We start from the raw sequence: 25,671 nt of genomic DNA, 5'->3' as shown, positions 1-25,671 counted from the left end.
TCTTCTTCTGTTGCTTAGTCACTCAGTCTATTCTTAGTGATCAACTATACATATATCATCTCATATCATCAGTTTAGTTGTCTAGTTCCTAGAGCTGGAGAGATAGCACAGCGGGGTGTAGGGTGTTTGCCTTGCATGCAGCTGACACAGGATGGAGCCAAGTTTGATTCCCGGAATCCCATATTGTCCCCCAAGCCTGCCAGGAGTGATTTCTGAGTGCAGAGCCTGGAGTAACCCCTGAGCACTGCTGGATATGGTCCGGAAACCAAAATAAATAAATAAATAAACAAATAAGTAAATAGAGTGATTTATGTATAAAAAAGAATCCAGTTTCCTGGCCCTATATCTATTTTATTTTCCTCTATCTAGGTACCATTTCAATTATCCTTTATTTCTCTTGGGATTGGAGGAGCCACAACCAAACTTGGTTATATGGGGAACACTTGTCTTCTTGGCTTATGTGTACCTGCAGCTGTTTCCATTGGATGTTGATCTGTTCCAGGGCCTGGGAATTTTCCATTGATAAGTGCACATCAGAAATGGCAAGGTGATGGGCCAAATCATTCACTAGCTTCACTCCATCTTTTATGGGAGATAATTCTTCTTTGAATAGCTGTAAAACCAAGACCCAAATCCCACAGCAAAAAAAAAAGTGGAAAAGAGGAACCATTAGTCATTTATCTAAATAAGATAGTAAAACGACAGAGGAGAAGCTAAGTAAACCACACACATATATAGCACATACTGGGAGAGGTACAGTTGTAGTCTAGCCAACAATGAAGTCTCAGCATCAGGAATTCTATAGGATCTCAGGGGAGTTTCAAGTCTTCAGAAGATTAAAGTCAGTTGAAGTTGTGGGCCTACCTTAACAGCCTGAATGTGCTCAGGGAGAGAATCTATAAAGAGATCCCCAATGGGCTCCCAAGTTCCTCTCACTTCCTCAGTCTGAGATAGAGTAGATCTTAATTCTTCCATTGCTCTTTGGATCTCCAACAGTTGCTCGAGGGTGCGCTCAATGTGGCGATGTTGGTCTACACAGCGGGCTGTCAGCTTCTCCCATAGTTCACTAGCCACTGTTGCCTGCTTCCACACAAAGCAGCTAAGATTATGTATCCGCTTTCTGGGAGAGGTATCTTTAAGAGCAAACAGGAAGTCAGGTCAGAGAGGAAAGAAAGACATTTATAGGGCCCGGAGAGATAGCACAGCAGCGTTTGCCTTGCAAGCAGCTGATCCAGGACCAAAGGTGGTTGGTTCGAATCCCGGTGTCCCATATGGTCCCCCGTGCCTGCCAGGAGCTATTTCTGAGCAGACAGCCAGGAGTAGCTCCTGAGCACCGCCGGGTGTGGCCCAAAAACCAAAAAAAAAAAAAAGAAAGACATTTATAAAATATGTGTGCATGCATATTGTATATACATCAATACACACAAATGTATATATTTTATAATTGAATCTCTTTTGCATATTCAGGTATTTTTACACCCAAATTTAATTTCAAAGTATTGAAACCTCACATGCAACTATAAGATATAATACAGGGATCTTATGTGGTCTTTACTCAATTTTTCAAATAGAAATACCTTGCAAAATTATAGTTCAATATCACAACCAGTCCACTGGCATTAATGCAGTTCACTAATTTTGTTTATTGTTTCTCTTATCCATACTAGGTTGTATTATACAATATTATCACTCTATATACTCATTTGTTATTTTCCATATATTATTGAATGACAATTAGATTTTCTCATTTTTTGCACCCAGTGGTGTTCAGGGGTTACTCCTGTTGCTGCACTCAGCAATGACTCCTGGTTGACTAGAGAGACCCTATGGGATGCCCGGGATAGAACCAGGGTCAGCCACATGCAAAGAAAGTACTTACTTGCTGTAGTATCTTTTCAGTCCCTCCTCATATTTTTAAATGGACAAGGCAAATATTGACTTAAAAGATTTAAAAGATAAGGGTCGAGAGGGATATCACAGTGGATAGGACATTTGTCTTGCACATGGCTAACCTGGGTTCAGTTTCTTCTCCCCCCCCAGATGATCCCCTGAAACTTCTGTGTGCAGAGCCAGAAGTAACCCCTGAACACTTCAGGGTGTGGCCCACAAACAAACAAACAAATAAAAACACTTTACTGAAAGGCGATGTTCTTTGTATGACTGAAACTAAACTACAATCATGTTTGTAATCACAGTGTTTAAATAAAGACATTAGAAAAATAAAAAATCTTTTGTTGAACTATTAAATATAAGTAAAACTTGCACTGTGTAATTAAAAAAGTAAAAATGAAATAGAAAGATCTATTCCCTAGGACAAATACAAAACTTTGGTCTGAATATAATGCAACTATGATGGAGCTGTCAGTACATGAAGGCAAGAAACCCAGCCCATATGGTCTCCCAAGCCTGCTAGGAGTGACCCTTAAACACAGAGCTAGGAGTAAGTACTGAGCACTGCTGGATATCGCCCCCAATTGAAACCAAATAAAAAGTATCCCTACTTTATAAATTATTAGTTCACTCAATTTGTAATCTACTGTTTTTCTCTGTGTCTTTACTCTCTCCTCTCTAAAATAGTGCTTCATTTTACAAATATTTGTGAAGACTAAATGTAAAGAAAATTAAATAAAAGAGAAAAAACACCTTACAAGATGTGTCTAGGAGTTTGCTTAATGGTGTAAGGCAAACATGAGTTCTTGGGTCAAACTCTGGTTGTCACCATCTATCTTGCTGTTTGTGATCTTCCGTGGAGAAGGATCTAAAAGATAGTCTCGTGATTTATAGTGTAAAACCATGGTGCTACTTGCAAAGTTTGTTCCTAACAGTGATCCTGGCAGTTTTTCTTTTATGAATCTACAGTGAAAAAGGGCCTTTAGATGGCTCAGAATAGAGCTTAGAAAGAGTCCAGAGCAAGCTTGAGGTACTGAGCTATATTCTTTCAAGGAGATTCTGATGGTTTGGGATATCAGGGAAAGGGGGGAATAACAAAGAGGTTTAGCAAGGAAAATATCCAGAGTCTTATTTATATGACACTGGAATATGATTTTGCATTAGTGCTTGCTGCCCACTTCTATCAAGAGACAGATGAATTTTACTACGAAGTCTCCTCCCAGGAGGTTGATGTGACTTAATTGATTTTCACATAAATTCCTTAAATGTAGGTTTCATTTCCTTCCTTAAGAAGTTGGTCGAAAGCCTGAAAATTGTTTTCTTTGAACTTGTCTTATTTCAGATTCATTATGAATTAACTTGAGTAAAAAAATTTTCCTCCTGAGGGGAACATCTTAAACAGGGAGGACCAAGAGCTTTATAAGATGCTCAATTAAGACAGGGTTTAAGGGGCCAGAGAGATAGCACAGTGGTGTTTGCCTTGCAAGCAGCCAACCCAGGACCTAAGGTGGTTGGTTCGAATCCCAGCGTCCCATATGGTTCCCCGTGCCTGCCAGGAGCTATTTCTGAGCATGTAGCCAGGAGTAACCCCTGAGCACTGCCAGGTGTGGCCCAAAAACCAAAAAAAAAAAAAAAAAAAAAGAAAGGATTTAAGCTATTTGCAGCCATTCTTGGAAAGCTAGGGACTTTTTCTGGATGATAAGTTTTATTGAGTTATCACTGAGACTAATTACTATGGACCCCACTGTTTTTGTTGTTGTTGAGAGTTTTTTTTATATCTTTATTAAACACCTTGATTACAAATATGATTGTAGTTGGGTGGATCCCACTGTTATTTGGCTAAATTATTTGCAATCTAGACCTAGAGTGGTCTACTGATAGAAGGGTCCAGAAGCAACAGGGTTAGTGTCAAGGAAATACAATAAAATTTCTTCTCAAAAGTCATCAACAAACTAAATAGAGTTTGTGTGTGTGTGTGGGGGGGGGGGGGCCACACCCGTTTGATGCTCAGGGGTTACTCCTGGCTAAGCGCTCAGAAATCGCCCCTGGCTTGGGGGGACCATATGGGACACTGGGGGATCGAACCGCGGTCCTTCCTTGGCTAGCGCTTGCAAGGCAGACACCTTACCTCTAGCGCCACCTCGCCGGCGTGAATAGTTTTAAAAAGGTTTTAAAAATCCTTAAAGCAGGGTCACACATTTCTTATTGGTTGGAATCAACAGTATGGTTTTGGGGACATAATTAATTGTGCTAAAGGCTTCCTTCTAGCCATATTAGAAGCACTCCCAGGGGGGCTCAGGGGACCATAGGTGGTGTTAGCAACTGAATCCACATCAGCTGTGTGCCATGCAAGCACCCCATCTGCCGTACAAGTTTTTGGTCCCTAAACAGTTTGTTTTTAAAGGAGACACTATTACTTTTGCTCACTAAATGAGTTTAATGCACAGAATTTTTTGTCTTTCCACATTACATTATAGGACCAAACATGATGCTCTAGAGAAGCAAATGCATCTTTGGGTTACACGTTGATATTTTCAATTCTGAACTATATTCTCTTTGCTTTATCTTTCAGTACCAACTTGGCTCATCCCCAATATGGGAATCCTAGGACAAAGCTATCTTTCTAGATAAAAGCTAGAAAAATGAGACTGGGGAGGGCAGGAAGATGTTCAATGACTCATAAATCCAGAAGGAGGGAAAAGGGGAAGATTACTAACCTTTGCTCTCAGAATGAGATTCCTCCAATATCTCAAATGGATGCTGGGACAGGAATGTCTGAGCTGACTCCAACACAGAGTAAATATAGGGACCCCGAGACTTGACATCTTCCATGAAAGCCTGTGAAGTTTAGCAATATAGTTAACAGAAAAGGAGAGGTTTTCAATCTCTTTGAAGTCTGTCCTGCAATTCATAGTCATTAGTTTCTCCAGTGCAACTCAATCTTTTAGTATTATTATTATTATTTAGTATTATTTTATTATCCATGCTGCCCAGATAAAATGAGGGAAGCACCTCTTAAAGACAAAATAATAACTTGGGCACTGAAAGGTGAAGATGACAGAGAAATGCAGGTACTTGGGGCTGGGCTTCTTGGGTTCTTAGGAAGACTCAGAAAGTCACGTGGATGGAGTTTAGGGAAAACAAATTATTATTGGCAAATTGTATATATATTATAAATTAATTTTGAGAAATTTATATAGAGTTCACCAATTAAAATTGTTCATGCTAGATTTGTCTGGTTGACTGATTCAGCAATTGGCACCAGGTAAATGCTCACTATATGGCATGACAAAGAAATGTAAACAAAAGTATCTGTGCAAATTTGGTTTTAGATTAATTTGACTAATATGCTGTCAAGCATTGGTCTGAGCAGTTAGCTATATTTGGAAAGTAACCCCCTCTTCTGCTGTTTGGTACCGCAATAACATGAGGTTTTCAGTGAGCACCACAACAAGCACTGTGGCCAACTTTCCCTGTCGAGAAAGTGCTTGAGCGCTAGCGACACCAGAGTTTTTCAGCTGTGTGAGTGGAAAGGTGGAGAAAATGGTTGAGAGACTGTGGTAGCAGTAGCAGCTGCAGCAACAGAGATGCCCAGAGGAGCTTATCCCCATTTGACCTCAAATGTAAAACTCTCAGAACTCCTCAGCTTGGCAGCAGAGCTCCAGATTCCTGGAGAAGAAGCAACAGCTTATCACCAGATTGAAAATGAAGCCTGAAGGGAGATTACTGGAAAAAATAATATGGATGCTGAGCAGTGGTAAGCAACAAAGGCCATACTGGAAGCAGCGGTGATCCCAAAGAAGAGTCTGGCATTGAGTCTCTTCCTGCCTGGGTCATGTGGTAGGACTGGGAATTGTGGAATGCAGCTTCGACCCATTTTCACAGCCAAGCTTTTGGGACTCAGACATTAGTGCCAAGAGAGTGAGAAGGGAAAAACCCTTGGTTGGGCTATATGAGAGTGAGGCACCACCTAAGAGACAGCAGCAAGACCAGGAAGTGGTGTGCTATTGCCAGGGAGCAGGACTCAGACCTACAAACCAGGCTCTGTGGGCCAAGCTTGTGGGACTTAGCTATTAACACCAAAGGAGTGTGAAAGGGAAAGGCCCTATGACTTGGATATATGGTCTGTGGTGGCTGTGAAACTCTGCCTCAGAGACAGCAGTGAGAAAAAGAAGCAGTGTGGCCTTATCCAGACTCAGACCTGGGACTCAAAGCTGCAGGCTCAGTTGCTCCTTGAGCTTGCAGAACACTGATATTCATGCCAAGGGAGGGAGCAGGGGAAAGGCTGAGTGTGGCAGAAGGGCCCAGTATTTGGACACAACTGCCAGCAGTGACAGTGAAGCTAAAGAGCCACTCTACTTCAGACATCCTTTTGCAAAGCCTAGATCATACCTCCAGGGTGACTCAGACAAGGCCTCAGATTCAGCCTGCATTTTGAACAGGGTCTATGCACCAGAGAAAAGATGGCCTGGAGACAGGCAAGGCCAGACACCGACAGTGAATGGATATTGTGACCTGCTGCAATAACAGAGGGTAGCTTTTGGAATCAAAAGGCCCATTGTGAACTCAGGCTACTATATCAAGAGAAGATTGACTGCTCTGATTTCCTCCATAGCTGCAAATTTCTTTTAGGACAGTAACCCCACCACAGCACATATGAAACACCACCATACTGCAAGGTCAAAACGGGAAGACAATGCAGAACTCTATCACACTTAATAAATAAAGGTGATAGCTCTGACTCAACTACATCAGCCACCTATATAGCCTCTCTTATAAGGGCTTTAGAGAGGAAATGTAGAAGATGTTCAAAGAATCCAAAGAAATCATGGAACATATAGAACAAACAGCCAGTAAAGCTCAAGAGGATATGAAAGTAGAAATGAGAAAACTTCAAACTGAAATAACAGGTTTGAAAAACTTAGTAGGTAAAATTAAAAACTCACTGGAATGCCTCAAGTGTAGGAAAACAACTTCTGAGAGCAGAATCAGTAATATGGAAGACAAGATGCATTAACAACTACATACAACTGAAGAAGTTGGAAAAGAGCCTTAAAATAAATGAACAGAAGATGAAAAGTCCTAAAAATAAGAAAACAGGCAACAAAATACAATTGGGATAAATTCAATCGGAACAACATACAAATCATTAGGGCCCAGAAAGGTAGGAAGAAAATCCTTATGAAGAAGCAACATTGCTGAGAAGTTTCCAGACCTGAAGTGTGCATATGCCCACAATCTGGAAGCTCAAAGATTAGCAGCTAAAAGAGACCTAAAGAAAAGCACCCCACATCACTTCCTAGTCACAATGATGAAAATCGCAGATATAGAAAAAAAACCCCAAAGCATCAAGCAGCAAAGTAAAATTTCTTTCAAAGAAACATCTTTAAGATTTAAAGCAGGTTTTTCAAAAGCAACCATACAATCCAAAGACCTTGATGAGATATATTGAAAAATTCAATGAAATGAATGCCTATAACACTTCACCCAGCCAGACATTCATTAAGGTTTGAAGGAAATATATACTGCTTCACAGATAAACAATTAAGAATCTTTAATACCAAAGCCAGCATTAAAAGAAAAACTGAAGAGTCTACTTTAAGGCAAGACAGACTCCACAAAACCAAACATCTATAAAAAGATGGCACAAAATCTCAGGAAAATAATATCTCTCAATGTTAACAGACTAAATGCGTCAATCAAGAGGCACAGAGTGGCAAAATTGATTGAAATTGAATCCAATATTGTGTTTCCTACAAGAAACACATTTTTATTGTTAAATTATCTTTATTTAAACACCGTGATTACAAACATGATTGAAGTTGTATGATTACAGTCATGTAAAGAACACTCCCCTTCACCAGTGCAAGATTCTCATTACCAATTTCCCAGATCTCCCTCCTCCCCACCCCACCCACACCTGTACTCGAGACAGGCTTTCTACTTCCCTCATTCAAGAAATACATTTTAATATTCAGAGAAAACACAATTTCAAAGTCAAAGGCTGAACGACAATCCTCTAAACAAACAAATTCCTTTAAAAAAGTATGGTGGCAGACATAGATCCCACACAGTTCCCTGAAACAGCACCAGGAACCAAACTCCCCTTGGGAAATTCCTAATGCTGCTCTAGCACCAACTTGAGCCAGGTTTTATATGACATCCTGACAATGAGGAAACGGCAACAACTCTATTTAAGAGCAGGTTGTCCTATCTCATCACCTAATGTTAAGATGAAATCAGAAGACACGTCATCCTTTGATCTGTGCAAAAACCAAGATCACTAATTATAGAAGGCTGACTTGGACAACCATGACTGGGCAGAACTAAACCTGGGATCAATAAGAAAGACCCTAGCCTAGGGTTTGGCCTAGGAGTTGTACAAAAACCAAGATCTCTATTTCCAGAGGTCTAACTTGGACAACTGCAGAACTTCTGGAAACATGATGAAAGACTCTATCCTTTTCTTTTTCTTTTCTTTTCTCTTCTTTGTTCTCATGGTCCTTCATGTCTTTAGTCAAGTTGACTCCAAGATATTTGAGTTTGTGTGGCACTAATGAATGGGGCTGTTTTCTTAATGTCCATTTCTTCCCTATCATTATTGGTGTATAAAAAGGTCATTGATTTTTGTGTGTTAATTTTGTAGCCTGCCACCTTGCTATATGAATCTATTGTTTTTAGAAGCTTTTTGGTAGTCTTTAGGGTTTTCTAAGTATTGTATCATGTCATCTGCAAACAGTGAGAGCTTGACTTCTTCCTTTCCTATCTGGATTCCCTTGATATCTTTCTCTTGCCTAATCGCTATAGCAAGTACTTTCAGTACTATGTTGAATAGGAGTGGCGAGAAAGGACAGCCTTGTCTTGTACCAGAACATAGAGGAAAGGATTTTTTTAATTTTGTAAACTGTAAAATTAAGTTATTAATATAGGTCTTTTCTTATTTTCTTATGAATGCTTGCATATCTATGAATTTTCTTTATAATATTGCTTTTGCTGTGTCCCTCAAATTCTGATAATTTGTGTCTTCATTGCCATTTCTTTTGAGGAATCTTTTGATTCCTCCTTGATTTCATCTCTGATCCATTTGATCCAGTAGTGAGCTATTCAATTTCAAGTATAAAGTTATTTCTCTTTTCAGTTTTTAATTCGCTTCTATTTTCAGTGCCTAATGGCTGGAGAAGATAGTTTATACAATTCATATCATTTTATTTATGGATATATATATGGCAAAGCCAATGGCAAATGTTATTCTCGATGGAGAAAAACTAAAAGCCTTTCCTCTAAATTCTAGTCCAATATTTATAGAAAGCAATATGGAGATTTCTCAAAAAACAGCAAAGTGAGTTTTCGTATGATCCAGCTATACCACTCCTAGGGATATACCCTAGGGACACAAAAACACAATTCAAACATCCCTTCCTCACACCTATATTTATTGCAGTGCTATTTACAATTGCCAGACTCTGGAAACAACCAAGATGCTCTTCAACAAATGAATGGCTAAAGAATTTGTGGCACATATACACAATGGAATATTATGCAGCCATCAGGAAAGATGAAGTCATGAAATTTTCCTATACGTGGATGTACATGGTATCTATTATGCTGAATGAAATAATCCAGAGGGAGAGAGATAGATGCATAATAGTCTCAATCATCTATAGTTTTTAAGAAAAATAAAAGACATTTTTGCAATAATTCTCAGAGACAAAAGAGAGGTGGGCTGGAAGGTCCAACTCATGACATAAAGCTCACCACAAAAAGTGGTGAGTGCAGTTAGAGACATAACTACACGGAGAACTATCATAACAATGTGAATGAATGAGGGAAGTAGAAAGCCTGTCTAGAGTACAGGTGGGAGTAGGGTGGGGAGGAGGGAGATTTGGGACATTGGTGATGGGAATTTTGCACTGGTGAAGGTTGTGTTTTGTACATGACTGAAAGTCAACCTACAATTATATTTGTAATCAAGGTGTTTAAATAAAGATACTAATAAAAAAGTAAATTGAAAAATATTTTGCAAAATGAGCAGGAAGTAGGCAAGCAGAAATAATAAAACTAAGAGCAGAAATGAATAAAAAATGGACAAACAGAAATCAATCCAATAGATCAATGAAAGTAAAAGTTGGATCTTTAAAAAATAAACAACATTAACCAAACACTAGCAAGAATCAACGGGAGAAAAGAAACAATAAACCAAATCACAAGTGAAAGGGGGAGGTATTTTACTGCAGAAATCAAAACGATAATCAAGAATTACATAAAGAGTAACCAGAAGAAGTGGATAAATTTTTGGACTCCTATAACTTACCAAGGATTAATCAAGTTAATCTAGAATATCAGAACATACCTATCATGATTAAAAAATATTGAAAGGGTAATCAATACGCTCCTAAAAATAAAAACGCAAGCCCAGATACATTCAGTAGTGAATTCTTTCAAATCTTTAAAGAGGAACTACTTCCATCTTCTGCAGGATCTTCAATGAAACTGAAGAAATAGAAACATTCCTAAATACTTTCTATTAAGCTAAAATTATTCTGTTATCAACCGCATATAGAGAAGCCATAAAAAGAGAATTATAGGTCAATATGCTTGTTGAACATTGATGATGCCAATATCCTCAATAAAATACTTACAAATTAGAAAAATAACTCCTCAAGAAGGTCATACAATATGACTGACTGAAGTTGATTCATTCCAGAATGCTCGGATGGTTTAACATATAAAAGTTAGTACTACAACATACCACATCAATAAGAGACCTAAAACTCATATATTCATATCAATAGATGCAGATAAAGTATTTAAAAAGGTCCAGCACTCATTAATGGTAAAAACTCTCAACAAGATGGAATTTTTTTACAAGATCAATTTTATTTTATTTTATTTATATCTTTATTTAAGCACTATGATTACAAACATGTTTGTAGTTGGGTTTCAGTCATAAAAAGAACACCCCCCTTACCAGTGCAACATTTCCATCCCCAATGCTCCCCATCTCCCTCCTCCCCCACCCCCTGCCTGTATTATACAGGCATTCTACTTCTCTCACTCATTAACACTGTCATGATAGTTGTTAGTGTGGTTATTTCTCTAACTCTTTGTGGTGAGCTTCATATCGTGAGCCGTTCCTTCCAGCTCTCATCTCTATTGTTTCTGGGCATTATTACAATAATGTCTCTTCATTTTCTTTTTTTTTTTTTCTCTTTTCGGCTTCTTGGGCCACATCCTGTGACACTCAAGAGTTACTCCTGGCTATGTGCTCAGAAATCACTCCTGGTTCAGGGGAACATATGGGACTCCAGGGATCAAACAAAGTTCGGTCCTGAATCAACTACCTGCAAGGCAATCGCCCTAACACTGTGCTATTTCTCTGGTCCTTATTTTTCTTAAAACCCATAAATGAGGGTGAGACTGTTCTGTATCTATCTCTCTCCCTTTGACATTTCACTCAGCATAATAGTTTTCATGTACATCCATGTATAGGAAAATTTCATGACTTCATCTCTCCTGATGGCTGCATAATATTCCATTGTGTATATGTACCACAGTTTCTTTAGCCATTCATCTGTTGAAGTGCATCTGGGTTGTTTCCCGATTCTGGCTACTGTAAATAATGATGCATTAAATATAGGTGTGAGGAAGACATTTTTGCATTGTGTTTTTGTGTTCCTAGGGAATATCCCTAGGAGTGGTATAGCTGGATAATCTGGGAGTTAAATTTTCAGTATTTTTTCCATAGGGGCTCTGTTGTATATGTAAACATTTTTATGGGATTATTATCTTACTGACCCTACCCTGTTAGTGATTGTGCCATACCCTAGGGTGTGACCTGGCATTCTGCTCCCACCCTAGGGTGGTACCTGATTTTGCTCCCACTATTGGGTGGTATCTGATCCCACCATTGGGTGTTACCTGATTCTGGGGCATAAAAGCAAGGGTCTGTGGAAGGTGAGGGGCTTTTTTTCCTGGGGCCTATTCTTAGGCCTTTTGGCTTCAGCCTCTTCACGGAATAATGAGCTATTTTCTTTGGAAGCCTGACTACCTGTTGGCTTTCTTCCCACCACATTCACCTCAGAACCGCTGGCTGAACAGGGTAACAGACGCATGGTCCGAGTTGGAGGAGAAAGGCCTCATCCTCCATCCCTCCATCAGTCAACCTCATCAAGGGCTGATTTGCAACAGGGCTGGATTAGATGGCATTCCCACCAGCAGTGAATGAGAGTTCTTTTCTCTCCACATCCCAACCAGCAAAGATTGTTCCTGTTCTTTGTGTGTGCTAGTCTCTGTGGCATGAGATGATACACCTCATTGTTGTTTTGATTTGCATCCCCCTGATGATTAGTGACTTGGCTCATTTTTTCATGTGCTGTTGGCCATTTGTATTTCATCTTTGAGGAAGTGTCTGTTCATTTCTTCTCCACATTTTTGATGGGGTTAGATATTTTTCTTGTTAAGTTCTGTCATATACTTAGATATTAGCCCCTTATCTGATGGGTATTGGGTGAAAAGTTTCTTCCATTCTGTGTGTGACCTTTGTATCCTACTCACTATTTCCTTTGATATACAGAAGCTTCTCAGCTTAATATAGTCCCATTTGTTTATCTCTGCTTCCACTTGTTTAGAGATTACTGTTTCCTCCTTGAAGATGCTATTAGTCTTAATATCATGGAGTGTCTTGCCTATGTGTTGTTCTATATACCTTATGGTTTCAAGTATGATATAAAGGTCTTAAATCCATTTGGATTTGACCTATGTGCTTGGTGTTAGCTGGGGACCAGTTGTCCCAACACCACTTATTAAAGAGGCTTTCATTACTCCATTTTACATTTCTTTCCCCTTTATTAAAAATTAATTGATTGTATTTCTGGGGAACATTCTCTAAATACTAAAGTCTATTCCATTGATCTGTGGGTATATCTTTATTCTAATATTACGCTTTATTTAATGACGATTATTTTGTAATACAATTTAAAATTGGGGAATTGATGCCTCCCAGGTTACTTTTCCTAAGGGTTTCCCTAGCTATTCCTAGTGCTAATTGTTCCAAATGAATTTCAGAATTGTTTGATGCATCTCTTTGAAAAACGTTATGGGTACCATTAGAGGTATTTCATCAAATCTGTACATGCTTTGAGAGGTATTACCATTTTAATGATATTTTTGTTCGTTTGTTTTTGTTTTCTTTTGGGGGGGCACACCAGCAGTGCTCAGGGATTACTCCTGTCTATCTGCTCAGAAATAGCTACTGGCAAGCACAGGGGACCATATGGGATGCCGGGATTCGAACCAACCACCTAAGTCCTGTATTGGCTCCTTGCAAGACAAACAACGCTGTGCTATCTCTCCAGCCCATTTAATGATATTAAATCCATGAGCAGGGTATGTGTCTCCATTTCCTTGTGTCTGCTCTTATTTCTTGAAGCAAGCTTTTGTAGTTTTCTTTGTATAGGTCCTTCCCCTCTTTAGTTAAGTTTATTCCAAGGTATTTGAGCTTGTGTGACACTAATATGAGTGGGATTGTTTTTTTAATGTCTATTTTTCTCTATCATTATTTATTTTTTGGTTTTTGGGCTACATGTGGCAGCACTCAGGGGTTACTCCTGGCCCTATAGTCAGAAATCACTCCTGGCAGGCTCGGGGGACCATATGGGATTCCGGGATTTGAACCATCGTCCTGCTGATGCAAGGCAAATGCCTTGTATCGAAGCTATCTCTCTGGCCCCTCTCTATCATTATTGCTATATAAGAAGGCCATTGATTTCTACGTGTTAATTTTTTAGCCTGCCACTTTGCTATATGATTCTATTGTTTCTAGAAGCTTTTTGATAGTCTTTAGGGTTTTCTGAATATAGTATCATGTTGTCTGCAAACAGTGAGAGCTAGAATTCTACCTTTCCTATCTGGATACCCTTGATATCTTTTTCTTGCCTAATCGGTATGCCAAGAACTTCCAGCACCATGTTGAATAGCAGTGGTGAGAGAGGGAAGATTTGTCTCATACCAGATTTTAGAGGAAAGGCTTTTAGTTTATCTCTACTGAGAATAATATTTGCCATTGGCTTGTGGTAGATGGCCTTGACTATATTGAGCAAAGTTCCTTCCATTTCCATCTTGATGAGAATTTTTATCATGAATGACTGTTGGACCTTATGAATGCTTTTTCTGCATCTACTAATATGATTGTGTGGTTTTTATTTTTCTTTTTTTGTTATGATGTTGATTAATTTACATATGTTAAACCATCCTTGCATTCCTGGAATTAAACCTTCTTAGTCATGATGTATGACCTTCTTGATGAGGTGTTGGATCCTATTTGCCAGATTTTGTTGAGGATCTTTGCATCTGTGTTCATCAGGAATATTCTTCTGTAGTTTTCTTTTCTTTTTTTTTTTACAGCATTTCTACTGGTTAACAAGATGGAAATTTAAGGAACTTTTTTAAATATAGTAAAAGCTATGTATTACAGATCATTGAAGTCATTATACTCAATGGGAAAAACTAAAATATTTTCCTCTCAGAGCTGGCACAAAACAAGGTTGTCCCTTCTTGCTATTTCTATTCAGCATAGTACAAAGTCAAGTTCCTCTAGAAATCAGTCAAGAAAAATATATCAAGGGCATCCAGATAGTAAAGGAAGACTGTTTGCAGATGACATGACATTATATTTACAAAAAATCCAAAAGACTCCCCAGAAAACCTGTTGGAAACAATAGATCTGTGGCAGACTTCAAAATTAATACATTAAGATTCATGGTTTTTTATATAAAAGTAATACCATTTACAATTGTTCCTTAGAAAAATCAAGTATTTTGGAGTCAACATAACTAAAATGGCTAAATATCTATACAAATGAAACTATAAATTCCTACTTCAATAAATAAGACACAATGAAGTGGAAACATATACCTACTCATAGATTGGGAGGCTTATCATCATAAAATGACAATAATTCTTAAAGCATTGTATAGAAGTAATGCATTCCTTGTAAGAATACCCATGACATTTTCAACAACTTTTGAAATTCCTTTGGAAAAATAAATGTCCACAAATATCTAAAGTAATCCTTAGGAAAAAGAAAATGGGAGGCATCACATTCTCCAATTTCAAACTATTATAAAGCAGTAGTCATTAAAACAGCACGGCACTGGAATAAAGAAGACCCTCAGATCAATGTAACATCCTTGAACATTCTGAGACTGGCAGGTATTTGATCAATTAATAATTGATAAAGTGGCAAGAAATTCAAAGTGGATTAAGGAAAGTCTCTTTCAATAGTGATGCTGGAAAAAAACTGGCTAGGTACATGCAAAAAAATGAACAAAGACCTTTTATTTTATTTTACTGAAACAATTGTGATCTACAAGAGTCCTTCATAGTTGAATTTCAGATATACAGTGTGTCAGGGCCATTCCCACTACCAGTGTCAATCTCCATCTACCAATGTACCAGAATGCATCCTATACCACCACCTGGTCTGCCAGTATAACAGGCCCATTTAAGTTTAGATGGTTAAAGTTTAGGTTCCTTGAGTCTATTGTCATTGACTTTGGTGTGGAAATTTAGTCCTTTACTTATTTTTCCCCAATCTGAGACCACGTGGCTCCTGGGCCCCAGCCTTTATGTATTCCTTTCTTCTTAGTTTTGTAGAAAATGCTCAAATATGTGGTAGAAAAAGTAATCTGTGTCCTAAGTTTCTATGAAAAAGACAGGAGCCTCTATTTAAAAGATAAAAGAGAAAAGAATAAAAGTGTATAGGGCAGTTTTTTTGGAATTTTTATATTTTTTGGTATGTTGTTTTGTTTTGCATAGGTACAACAAAAGATGTTTTTGGCCTAAAAACAGGGATACCTAACCCATGAAGCATCTGGGCATGCTAAATTGTCTAATCCCAAATCTTTCTTTGTGGTCCCAGTAAAAGTTCTCAATCATGGTTGTCATGGTCAAGTTTCTGTCGTTAGAGATTCTGGTTTTTGTACAGATTCTAAGTCAGATCTCTTTTTAACTCTGGTCCCAAAATCAATTCAAAATGGATTAAAAACCTTGCTATATTTCTGAAAACACAGGCAGAGCACTCCATGGCATTGAAGCTAAAGGCATCTTCAATGAAGAAACACCATTGTCCAAGCATGTGGAATCAAAGATAAACAAATGGGACTATATTAAACTGAGATGCTCTGCACCTCAAAGGAAAGATGACTAAAATACACAGACTACCACATAATGGGAGAAACTGTATACCCAATAACTATCTGATAAGGGATTGATATCTAAGATATATAATACACTTGCACAGCTTGGCCAGAAAGTAAAAACATCTAACTTCATCCAAAAATGGAGAGATGTAAACAAACATTTCTTCAAAGAAGAAATACAGATAGCAAGAAAGCACATAAAATACTCTGTATCTCTAATCAGAAGATGCAAATCAAGACAACAATGAGATATCACCTCACACTACAGAGACTGGCACACATCACAAAGAACAAAAACTACCAGTACTGGTTCGATTGTGGGTAGGAAGAGAATTTCATTCACTGTTAGTGGGAATGCCATCTAGTGCAGACATTTTGGGAAACAGTAAGGATATTCCTCCAAAAAAGCTATAAATTGAGCTTCAATATGATCTACCAATATCACACATAGATATATGCCCTGGGAACACAAAGCACAATGCAGAATAGTCCTCTGTATGTCTATGTTCATCACACTCCCTATTTACAATAGCCATAATTTGGGAACAATCCAAGTAACAGAGAACAGATGAGTGTTTGAAAAAATAGCGGTACATTTACAAAATGGAATACTATGCAGCTGTTAGGAAAAATGAACTTATGAAATTCACTTATACATGGATAGATATGGAGAGTATTATGCTGAGTAAAGTGAGTCAGAAGGAGAGGTAATAACATACAATTATCTCACTCATTTATGGGATATGAGAAAATTATAGATGGCAATAATATTTAGATAAAATAGAGGTGAAGGCCAGGAGGACCAGTATATGGAGGATCAGTATATATTATATGCCAGAAATAGTGGAGCAGTGCATGCAGGAGTCTCAAACTCGCGGACCGTGGGCCGCAAATGGCCCTCCGTACAACATTTTGTGGCCCTGCCCTAGAGGAATCTTTTTTGTTTTGTTTTGTTTTAGTTGTTTGGGTCACACCCCGCAATGTTCAAGGCTTACTACTGACTTTGCACTCAAGGATCACCCCGACTTTGCCTCCTGTGGCCCCCAGGTAAAGGGAGTTTGAGACCCCTGGTAGAGAATGAACCACTCTGACAGTGATAGTTAAAACTGATCACTCTGGACAGTAACTGCGTGTTAAGCAAAAATAAAGTATCAAACACAACACTCCATCATCAATAGTACAAGCCACAATATCTGGACAGAAGAAAAGCAAGAGAGAAAGAGAGGGAGCTAGAGAAGTAAAATGCCTTCACCAGAGGCAGGCACGGAGTGAAAACTGGAGGGAAACTGGGACATTGTGGTGGGAAATGTTCATGGGTGAAGGTTGGTATCATTATAAGATTCAAACCCAATCATGAACAATTTTGTAATCATGGTTTTTAAATAAAAAGAAAATGTACATGCTAATGAGTTTCCATGAAGTAATTCCATCTCAGTAACCAGTATTAAAATAAAAACAAATTAACAATAAACAAATAGACAAAAATCAGAACTGGGCTAGAGTAATAGTACAGTAGGTAGGGCATATGCTTTGCATATGGTCAACCTGGATCAATTCTCAGAATCAGATACAGTTCCCTGAGCATGGCCAGTAGTGTATTTTTGGCCATAGAGCCAGGAGTAATCCTAGATTACTGCTATGTATGGCCTACTTTCCCAAGAAAATAAATCCAGAAGTCTAGCAGCATTTTAGAATTCTCTCTTGGCCCCTTACAGTCATTGTCTCATCCATTTTTTTTTTTTTTTGGTTTTTGGGCCACACCCTGTGACGCTCAGGGGTTACTCCTGGCTATGTGCTCAGAAGTTGCTCCTGGCTTCTTGGGGGACCATATGGGATGCCGGGGGATCGAACCGCGGTCCGTCCTAGGCTAGCACAGGCAAGGCAGGCACCTTACCTCCAGCGCCACCGCCCGGCCCCCTGTCTCATCCATTTTTTAAAAAAATATTTTGGTCTTTATTTTTGGGCCACACCCATTTTATGCTCAAGGGTTACTCCTGGCTAAGTGCTCAGAAATCGCCCCTGGCTTGGGAGGACCATATGGGATGCCAGGGGATCGAACCACAGTCCTTCCTTGGTTAGCACTTGCAAGGCAGACACCTTACCTCTAGCGCCACCTCACTGGCCCCAGTCTCATCCATTTTTACATAGCTGATCACTGCTCTGATTTGTAATAACTGATTTGTTTTGCCTATTTTCAAATTTTTTATAAATAGAATCATATAATATTTACTCTTTTTTATTTTCTGTAATTTTTGTTCCATATAGTCTATGGAATGACTTTACTATTTATTCTTAATATATTATAAATCATTGTATATTCATAATTTATTGATAAATAATAATTATATAACAAGTAAATGTGAGGTGAACAAATTATTAATTTGATACATTTTCAGGCAATGATAACCATAATAGTATTATCTAATGCTAATTCTGGTCACATAGCTATTATTTCTGTTTACATAATCATCTCTAGTAACAATTGTATCTGATATAATTATCATTTTTCTGGTACATTTGTATTAATTTTACAACAATATGTTATGTTTATTTTATATTAACAGAGATAATGTATATCATAGAAATAATGGAAATTTTAGGAATGTATGAAGAAACATTTTAAAGAATTTTAGCACTTAGAACTAAACATGTGAACATCTTTTTTTTTGTTTTGTTTTGTTTTTGGGCCACACCCGGCAGTGCTCAGGGGTTACTTCTGGCTGTCTGCTCAGAAATAGCTCCTGGCAGGCACAGGGGACCATATGGGACGCCAGGATTCGAACCAACCACCTTTGGTCCTGGATCGGCTGCTTGCAAGGCAAACACCGCTGTGCTATCTCTCCGGGCCCACTTTTTTTTGTGGGGGGGGACACACCCATTGATGCTCAGGGGTTACTCCTGGCTATATGCTCAGAAATCATTCCTGGCTTGGGGGGGACCATATGGGATGCCAGGAGATCGAACCGCAGTCCGTACTAGGCTAGTGTTTGCAAGGCAGACACCTTACCTCTATCGGCACCTCGCCAGCCCCACATGTGAAGGTTTTATTTTTTTTATTTTTTATTTCTTTGGTATTGGGTCACACCCAGCAGCGCTCAGGGGTCACTCCTAGCTCTACACTCAGAAATCGCCCCTGGCAGGCACGGGGGACCATATGGGATGCCGGAATTCGAACCACTGTCCTTTTGCATGTAAGGCAAATGCTTTACCTCCATGCTATCTCTCCGGCCCCACATGTGAACATTTTGGCATGATTTTGTTTTGGTTTGGGGCTACACCCCATTGTACTCAGGGTTATTCCTGACTCTGCACTCAGAAATTACCCCTGGCAGGCTTAGGAAACCACATGAGATACCAGGGATCTAACCTGAGTTGGTTGTGTACAAGGTAAGTGCCATATTCACTGTGTTATCGCTTTGGCCCTCACATCTTGACATGTTTTTACTGTGTGTATCTGATATGATCACACATACTCCTATATAAATTTTTGTTTAGTTGGCATTCACTTTCATATACTTATTTGGCCTATGATTTTCAATGTTATGATTATTTTACAGTGTCTTCATTAAAAATCATGATAGCATTTAAAAGGAGGCCACTATTTTCTGGGAAGACTAGACAGGTAAGTTTTGCCTTATTCTGTAGAGTACTAAACGAATACCAGTTGGAGATTGTTCTGCCTTCTATTACAGCAGAGGTGTACCTATTTGTCAGGGTCAGAGGAGATCCTTTATCAGATGACCTACCGCATGAATTTCCTTCTCCTGTTGTACCAGTACCACATCCCCTTGTAGGGGAAGCTGAGCTGATAATTCTTCATCCTTTTGGCTGAGCCAGTCAATAATCTCCTGGAGCGGGAGCTGAAGCTTTCCACTGTGGTCTGAGAAGGCCTCTAGGCGAGCACTGCATAAAATGAGTAAGATTGGTGATTTTTCAAACTTTTCAATTGGTAAACATATTTTTTCTCAAGCAACTACTTATGTGGAGCCTTAATAGATATAAAGCATTAAATGGAATATACTTTCATTGAGTCTACCCTTGGCCACTTACAGAGGATCCTGAGGCCTCTCTGCATGAATGGGCTACTTGTCAGACATCAATTAATTCAACTGTGTCTGAGCAAAGTTGTTAGGGGTGCCAACTATCTAATTTAAACTTGCCCTGGAAGAATTTATCATGTCAAACTGGCCATCCACAGAGACTTATCAGAGCCCGTCATTTGAGCAGGAGATAATACAATGAGTAGAAAGGGCACATGAGCATGGGCCTTAATTTGTACAAAGGCATAGATCAATATGAAATGTTCAAGGATTTCAAATAATGAATTAAATATCTCACTTGGGGGTCTTATATAAATAAATAAAAATGTACATCATATAATAACTGTTTGCTTTGCCACACAAATGAACCATAAGATGAGGTCCAAGAAGTAGGATGTTGAAGGCCACTCTAGTTTATGTACACCCATAGACTCAACTGCCTCATTTGGACAAAGTGACTCTTCATTGTTCACTTCTTACCTAAATCAAGGTAGATCTTACCTATATTATTGCTTTCACTAATTCTCAAACCAACTTTATGAGATAGCCAGTTTCTGAGAGAGTATAATTTGAACTATCTAACTTTACATTCTGCATTATTTTACCTTTGCCAGGATGCCTCATGCCTACCACAAACCACAAAAATACAGGAATGTTGTCTGTGATAATTAGAAGTGGATAGGAAAAATGTGTGTTGTGTGTGGGAGGCTTGCATATTTATACAAATGGACATGGAATGAAGAAAGAAATAAACAATATAGAGATTACCATTGGGATATTATTAATTTGTCTTAGTTTAAGGAAAAATAATTAAGTCAATTACCAATGGCTGGGAGGAAAGATAATGAAAGGATGGGAAAGTGAGCAGATGAGAACTATCATGATGGAGGACAGTTGAGGAAAAGGGGGGAATAAACCTAGGTTCATCTATATATCATTGCATTCAAGTTCAGATGGCATTTTATGACTTATTTTATTCTTCAAACTATACCATGAGATAGGGCAAAAATTACTCCTACACTTGTTTTTATTGTTGTTGTTTTTGGGCCACACCGAGTGACGCTCAGGAACCCCTGAGCTCTGTGCTCAGAAATCACTCCTGACTTGGGGGACCACATGGGGCACTGGAGTATTGAACCGCCATCTGTCCTAGGTCAGCTGCATGCAAGACAAATGCCCTGCCATTGCACCACCACTCCAACCCCTCCACTTGCTCTTTTCTTTGAAGAAAAAAAACCCAAGGTCAAACAAATAAAAGCTGACATTCAGAAAACTCAAACTACTTATACAAGGTGCCATTGCTATTGGAAGCTAGCTCCAGTGCAAGTCTTCTATTTCTGACCCAGGATATTTTTTCTAGTGTCAGATCAAGAAAGAAAGGTGACATAGATGGAGAAGTTGACAAAAGAATGACACACAATCCTAGATGAGAATGACAAAATGCAGCAGGCAAAGACCATTTGAGTCCATTCCTTGAAAGTACCCATTTCTAGGATTCAAGCCTTACCGGAGGTTTTGAGACTTCTTTTTTATTTCATTCCAACACAGATTCATGCTTGGTGGCTCCAGAGGTCCAGCTGCACCAACGGACACTCTGAATAGCTTTGGGCTTAGGCAGGGAACCCCAGAACCATCTTGAGAAGGTTTAGGGGCAGTTACAGCAGCTCTAACCTGGACAGAAACAGAGACATCCTGTGATCACTGATGTGTGGACCATGGTGTTCTATATCAAGTCAAGGATGGTAAAGGTGTGAACAAGGTGGCACAATGGTCACAAGTTCAGTTTGAAGATGAAAAAAAATACCCATTACATCACTCTGTTTATTACAATATCTGCTCTTGGCATAGAGCAGATGTCACATATAAATGCTTAATGCTATCATTAATCTTATTATAAGATCTTCCAGTAAGTACTTATGTTAGACAAGAAACTACTCAGAATTTCCAAAACACTGGCATCCATAATATTCAAGGTGAGCTTTACCTCAGTCGGACATAGTGAACTCAATCTTATAGAAAAGAGAAACAAGATAGAAAGGGGTAGAGAGCTAGCAGGGGGTCCTATTACATTAGATGTCCTACTTCCAAAATGAATCCAATATTTGATGTTTCTCCTTCCTTCTTCCCCAGTAACATTTCATAGTTAGGAAACCTGAGACCATCCTAAAAATATATTCAACATCCATAGCTTGAGAAAGAACCAAAGCAACATTTTGGATTTCTATCTTCAAAGGATTCTAACGAGAATCAGTAGTAAAAAGAACCTGTTATGGAGTATGCCAGAGTTTCATCTTGGTTCCTCAAGCTAAGAGCCCATCATTCTCTTGCCCTGTGGGGATTTTAGGGACTTGTAAAAAATCGTGTTTGTGCCAAATAATTATTAAGAAGTTAGCTCCATCTCATATAGTATCCAGCTAGGAAAAGCAAGAGGTGGAAGGAAAAGGGCTGTGAAGAAACACTCAATTGTGTCATTCAAACTTAGCTCAAATAAATCCATCTGCTGTCTGTCTACAAGCTTGTATTCTATGGCAAGCATATGGTCCTATTAGTGGATGAATCTCCTCTAACATCTTTCTTCCTCAAAACATACTTTCTTCCCATATACTGGGAAATTCAGGGTGGAAAAAGTAATTTAGAAAACCAATAATCCCATATAAGTGACAGTTTAGTTTCTAGCCACACTATGAATTGGAAGCAAGTGAGAAAACAAGATTCTGGAAGGCTCAAAAACTCTGAATTCAGACTCTGTTCCCATGAGTCAACCCTACCTGTGCTTTCTGAAGACTCCGTGACAGATTCAAGCAGCTCCATGATTGTCCCTCAGCAGGAATTCAGTCCCAGGGCATGATGAGCCACAGGGAGTTTTGATAGACTCTAAGCAGGCTGCCTCAGGGAGGGAAGACAGGACTGAGCTAGAACAGGAGGTGGGAGCTGTCACCCTGTTTGTTTACTGACCTTCCAGGAATCCAGAGGGGGTGGCCATGTCAGGGCTCAGTGGGTGAATCAGAGCTTTGTCCCTGGAGAATTCTGGCTCCCTCCCAACCCAACTGGGCCCACCGCACCGGAGCCAGGAGCACCCTCCCAGGCTGGCAAGGATGGCAGGAGTGGGACTGGGCATTCCAGGGTGCTAAGGAGGAGCATGCAGAAAGTAATTTTTGTTGATTTACTTTCCCTTTCCTTAGGGAGACACAAGGGATTCACTCTGCCTCCAAGCCTACTCCTCTTCTGAAGTAGAAAAAAGCATCTGTTGACTTCTGTGACAAAATTCTGGTAAGAAATTTCCACAAGGCCTGGCAGGAGTATAACTTTGGAAACAACTGCTAGGCAAAAATGCTGAGTCAGTCAGTCTATAAAAATGTGTGTGGGGTACTTTGGGACACAACCAGGGTATAGCCGGATGAGCATGGTGGACAGAATGTTCATTTGAGTCCACTATGAAAATAAAGGGGGTACTCTGCCTTGCCTTTGGGAAGTCAAGGTGTATTCAGGGACAGTTATATTACTGCAGACCTTTCACTTTAAAGTTAGAGGGAAATGAAGATCTACAAACAAACACTCCTCTTGTACTGCTGCAGAGAAGTGACAGGCCAATATAGAATCCAGAATCTCTTCACAGGTATTCAGTAGCAGGAAGATTCCTGGGTTTTGCCTGTTTTGCCCTGGGCCACTGATAAAAAGGGCAGAGTCCCTTCTAGGAGCAGGCACTCTTCTCCAAAATACTGACTTGGAAAAAATTTGAACATTCCTAAGCTGGGCCCCACCTCTCAGCACTGAGGAAAATACTTTATTCTTTCCAAAAAGAGTTCTGTTCCCATACTCATTTATCTCCCACATAGTCTTCTGGGCTTTCCACAGTTTCACATTGTTTCCATGCTTAGACCCACCTACAGGAATAGTTGGAACAACCACCTAATCCTTTCTGGGGGTCTGGTGTAGAGCCAATATGGGTGGTTGGGGAATGGCAGGCTAAGAGCAAAAGTAGGGAGAGGCTTTAGGTCTGAGATCTTTGGACTCAAGCCAACTTCACAGAATTTGTGCGCTGAGAATGCACTGGAGTTAAAAACAGGCCCTGGTGATCCAGCCACAACAAACTTTCTCTACTTCTGGAAGTGGCATCCATAAAGAACAAGGGTTCCTTCACCTTAGACTTTAATTCCTTCAGTCTTCTTATTTTCTTAACCCCCTACATGACATCTTTCCATGTTTTATCACTGTCTTGATTGCCCTACTTCCCCTTAATCTCACAAATTACTCTTAGCAGGGCCTATTACACAGCAGGCAAATAAAGAACAGTGATTGTTTTCTTTCCCTATAAATGACCTTCTACTTCTAGCTGTAAAGTCCTAGAAGGTTTTATTTCTTACCTTCATTCTACAGAGGGTTCTATCCTCACATCTGGAAACTTTAAGGCAAGCCAGAATAATCAGAAAGGCAGAATGAAATTAGAGAATATCAAGAAGAGGAAATTTAGTCACTGTTTTCAATCACAATATGAAGTTCTCATGTTTCCTGGCCTCGATGGTGCATCTTGGGTGGGGGTAACAATAAGTAGGAAAAACTTTAAAGAAAAACCTCAGCTCCTTAATTCCTATGGAAGTCTGACACTGGGGGAAATTAGGTGTAAAGGAGTACCCTAAGTTAACCCTATTCAGTTTAGACTATATTAAAGGCAGCATATTTTTTCTGGTTGTGAAAAACAGCCAGTATATTTTTTATGGTTATGAAAACAGCCAAGTCAAAGCTTATGACTCTGGATTTCATAATTTTTAATTATTATTATTATCACTCTAAATGCATTCTCTAACGCCTACATTCTCTAAACCCTATAGAGAATTTCTCCCTTTCCTATGTTTTTCTCTTTTTTATTTTAATATTTTGTACCAGTTCCCGGTGTGGCTGGCTTCGCGGCACACCACTCGGTTGGACATCTTGAAGCCGGAGCCACCTAGGGTGGGTACATGGGGGATAAATTGAATGAATGGCTGGGCCCAGGCCCAGAGGAGGAGAAGGAGGAGGAAAAAGTAGAAAGAGGAGGAGGAGGGAAGGGATCAGGCTGGCCCAGAAGGAGCAAGAGGAGGAGGAAGAGCTCCCTTCCTATTTCTGATAAATTCATTTGCTGCCCATATATCCACAGGTGACATAGCACCATAACTCATCTATGAGGCATTAGGAGGCCTGGTACATTTTCTGACATTCATGTCATCTGAACTCCAAGAACATTGTAGTGAATATCACATATATTTTTTCCTTTGTCCAGTAAATTTTATATGTAAAATTTACATATAAATTTACTTAGCCAGAAGCTAAGTAAGTCTAGATATTTGAGAGGAATGGCTAATGGAAAGGGAAACAACCTGCTGAATATATGAGTTATACACAGAGTAGTTTTGTCCTACAGCATGTCCTGAAGAATAATGAAACTTTGAAACTGCTTTTGGAAAGTTAACATGCGATGACTCTCCTCAGCCTCTGCAGACTCTTTGCATTGCTCAGCCATTCCTTTTACCTTGTTTACTATAAGAGGCTTTATAAGTGACTCGCGA

The 25,671-nt window shown here is 39.2% G+C and overlaps 1 protein-coding gene across 1 annotated transcript in view; it reads right to left on the bottom strand.

Annotated features, from left to right (window-relative positions):
- Nucleotides 1-25,671, bottom strand: part of DRP2 (dystrophin related protein 2) — a 123,346-nt gene that overhangs the window by 39,583 nt on the left and 58,092 nt on the right. Inside the window, exons 3-7 of the mRNA XM_049766650.1 lie at nt 21,636-21,799; nt 19,835-19,991; nt 4,608-4,728; nt 865-1,133; nt 467-613 (exon numbers count right to left, since the gene is read on the bottom strand). Coding sequence (XP_049622607.1) covers nt 467-613; nt 865-1,133; nt 4,608-4,728; nt 19,835-19,991; nt 21,636-21,799 — 858 coding nt within the window. The remainder of the gene's footprint in view (nt 1-466; nt 614-864; nt 1,134-4,607; nt 4,729-19,834; nt 19,992-21,635; nt 21,800-25,671) is intronic.

The sequence above is a fragment of the Suncus etruscus genome, chromosome X (genome assembly GCF_024139225.1).
Source record: "Suncus etruscus isolate mSunEtr1 chromosome X, mSunEtr1.pri.cur, whole genome shotgun sequence".
NCBI classification, from domain to species: Eukaryota; Metazoa; Chordata; class Mammalia; order Eulipotyphla; family Soricidae; genus Suncus; species Suncus etruscus.
The sequence above is the reverse complement of the archived record's forward strand: the minus strand, read 5'-3'. Positions and strand labels throughout refer to the sequence as shown.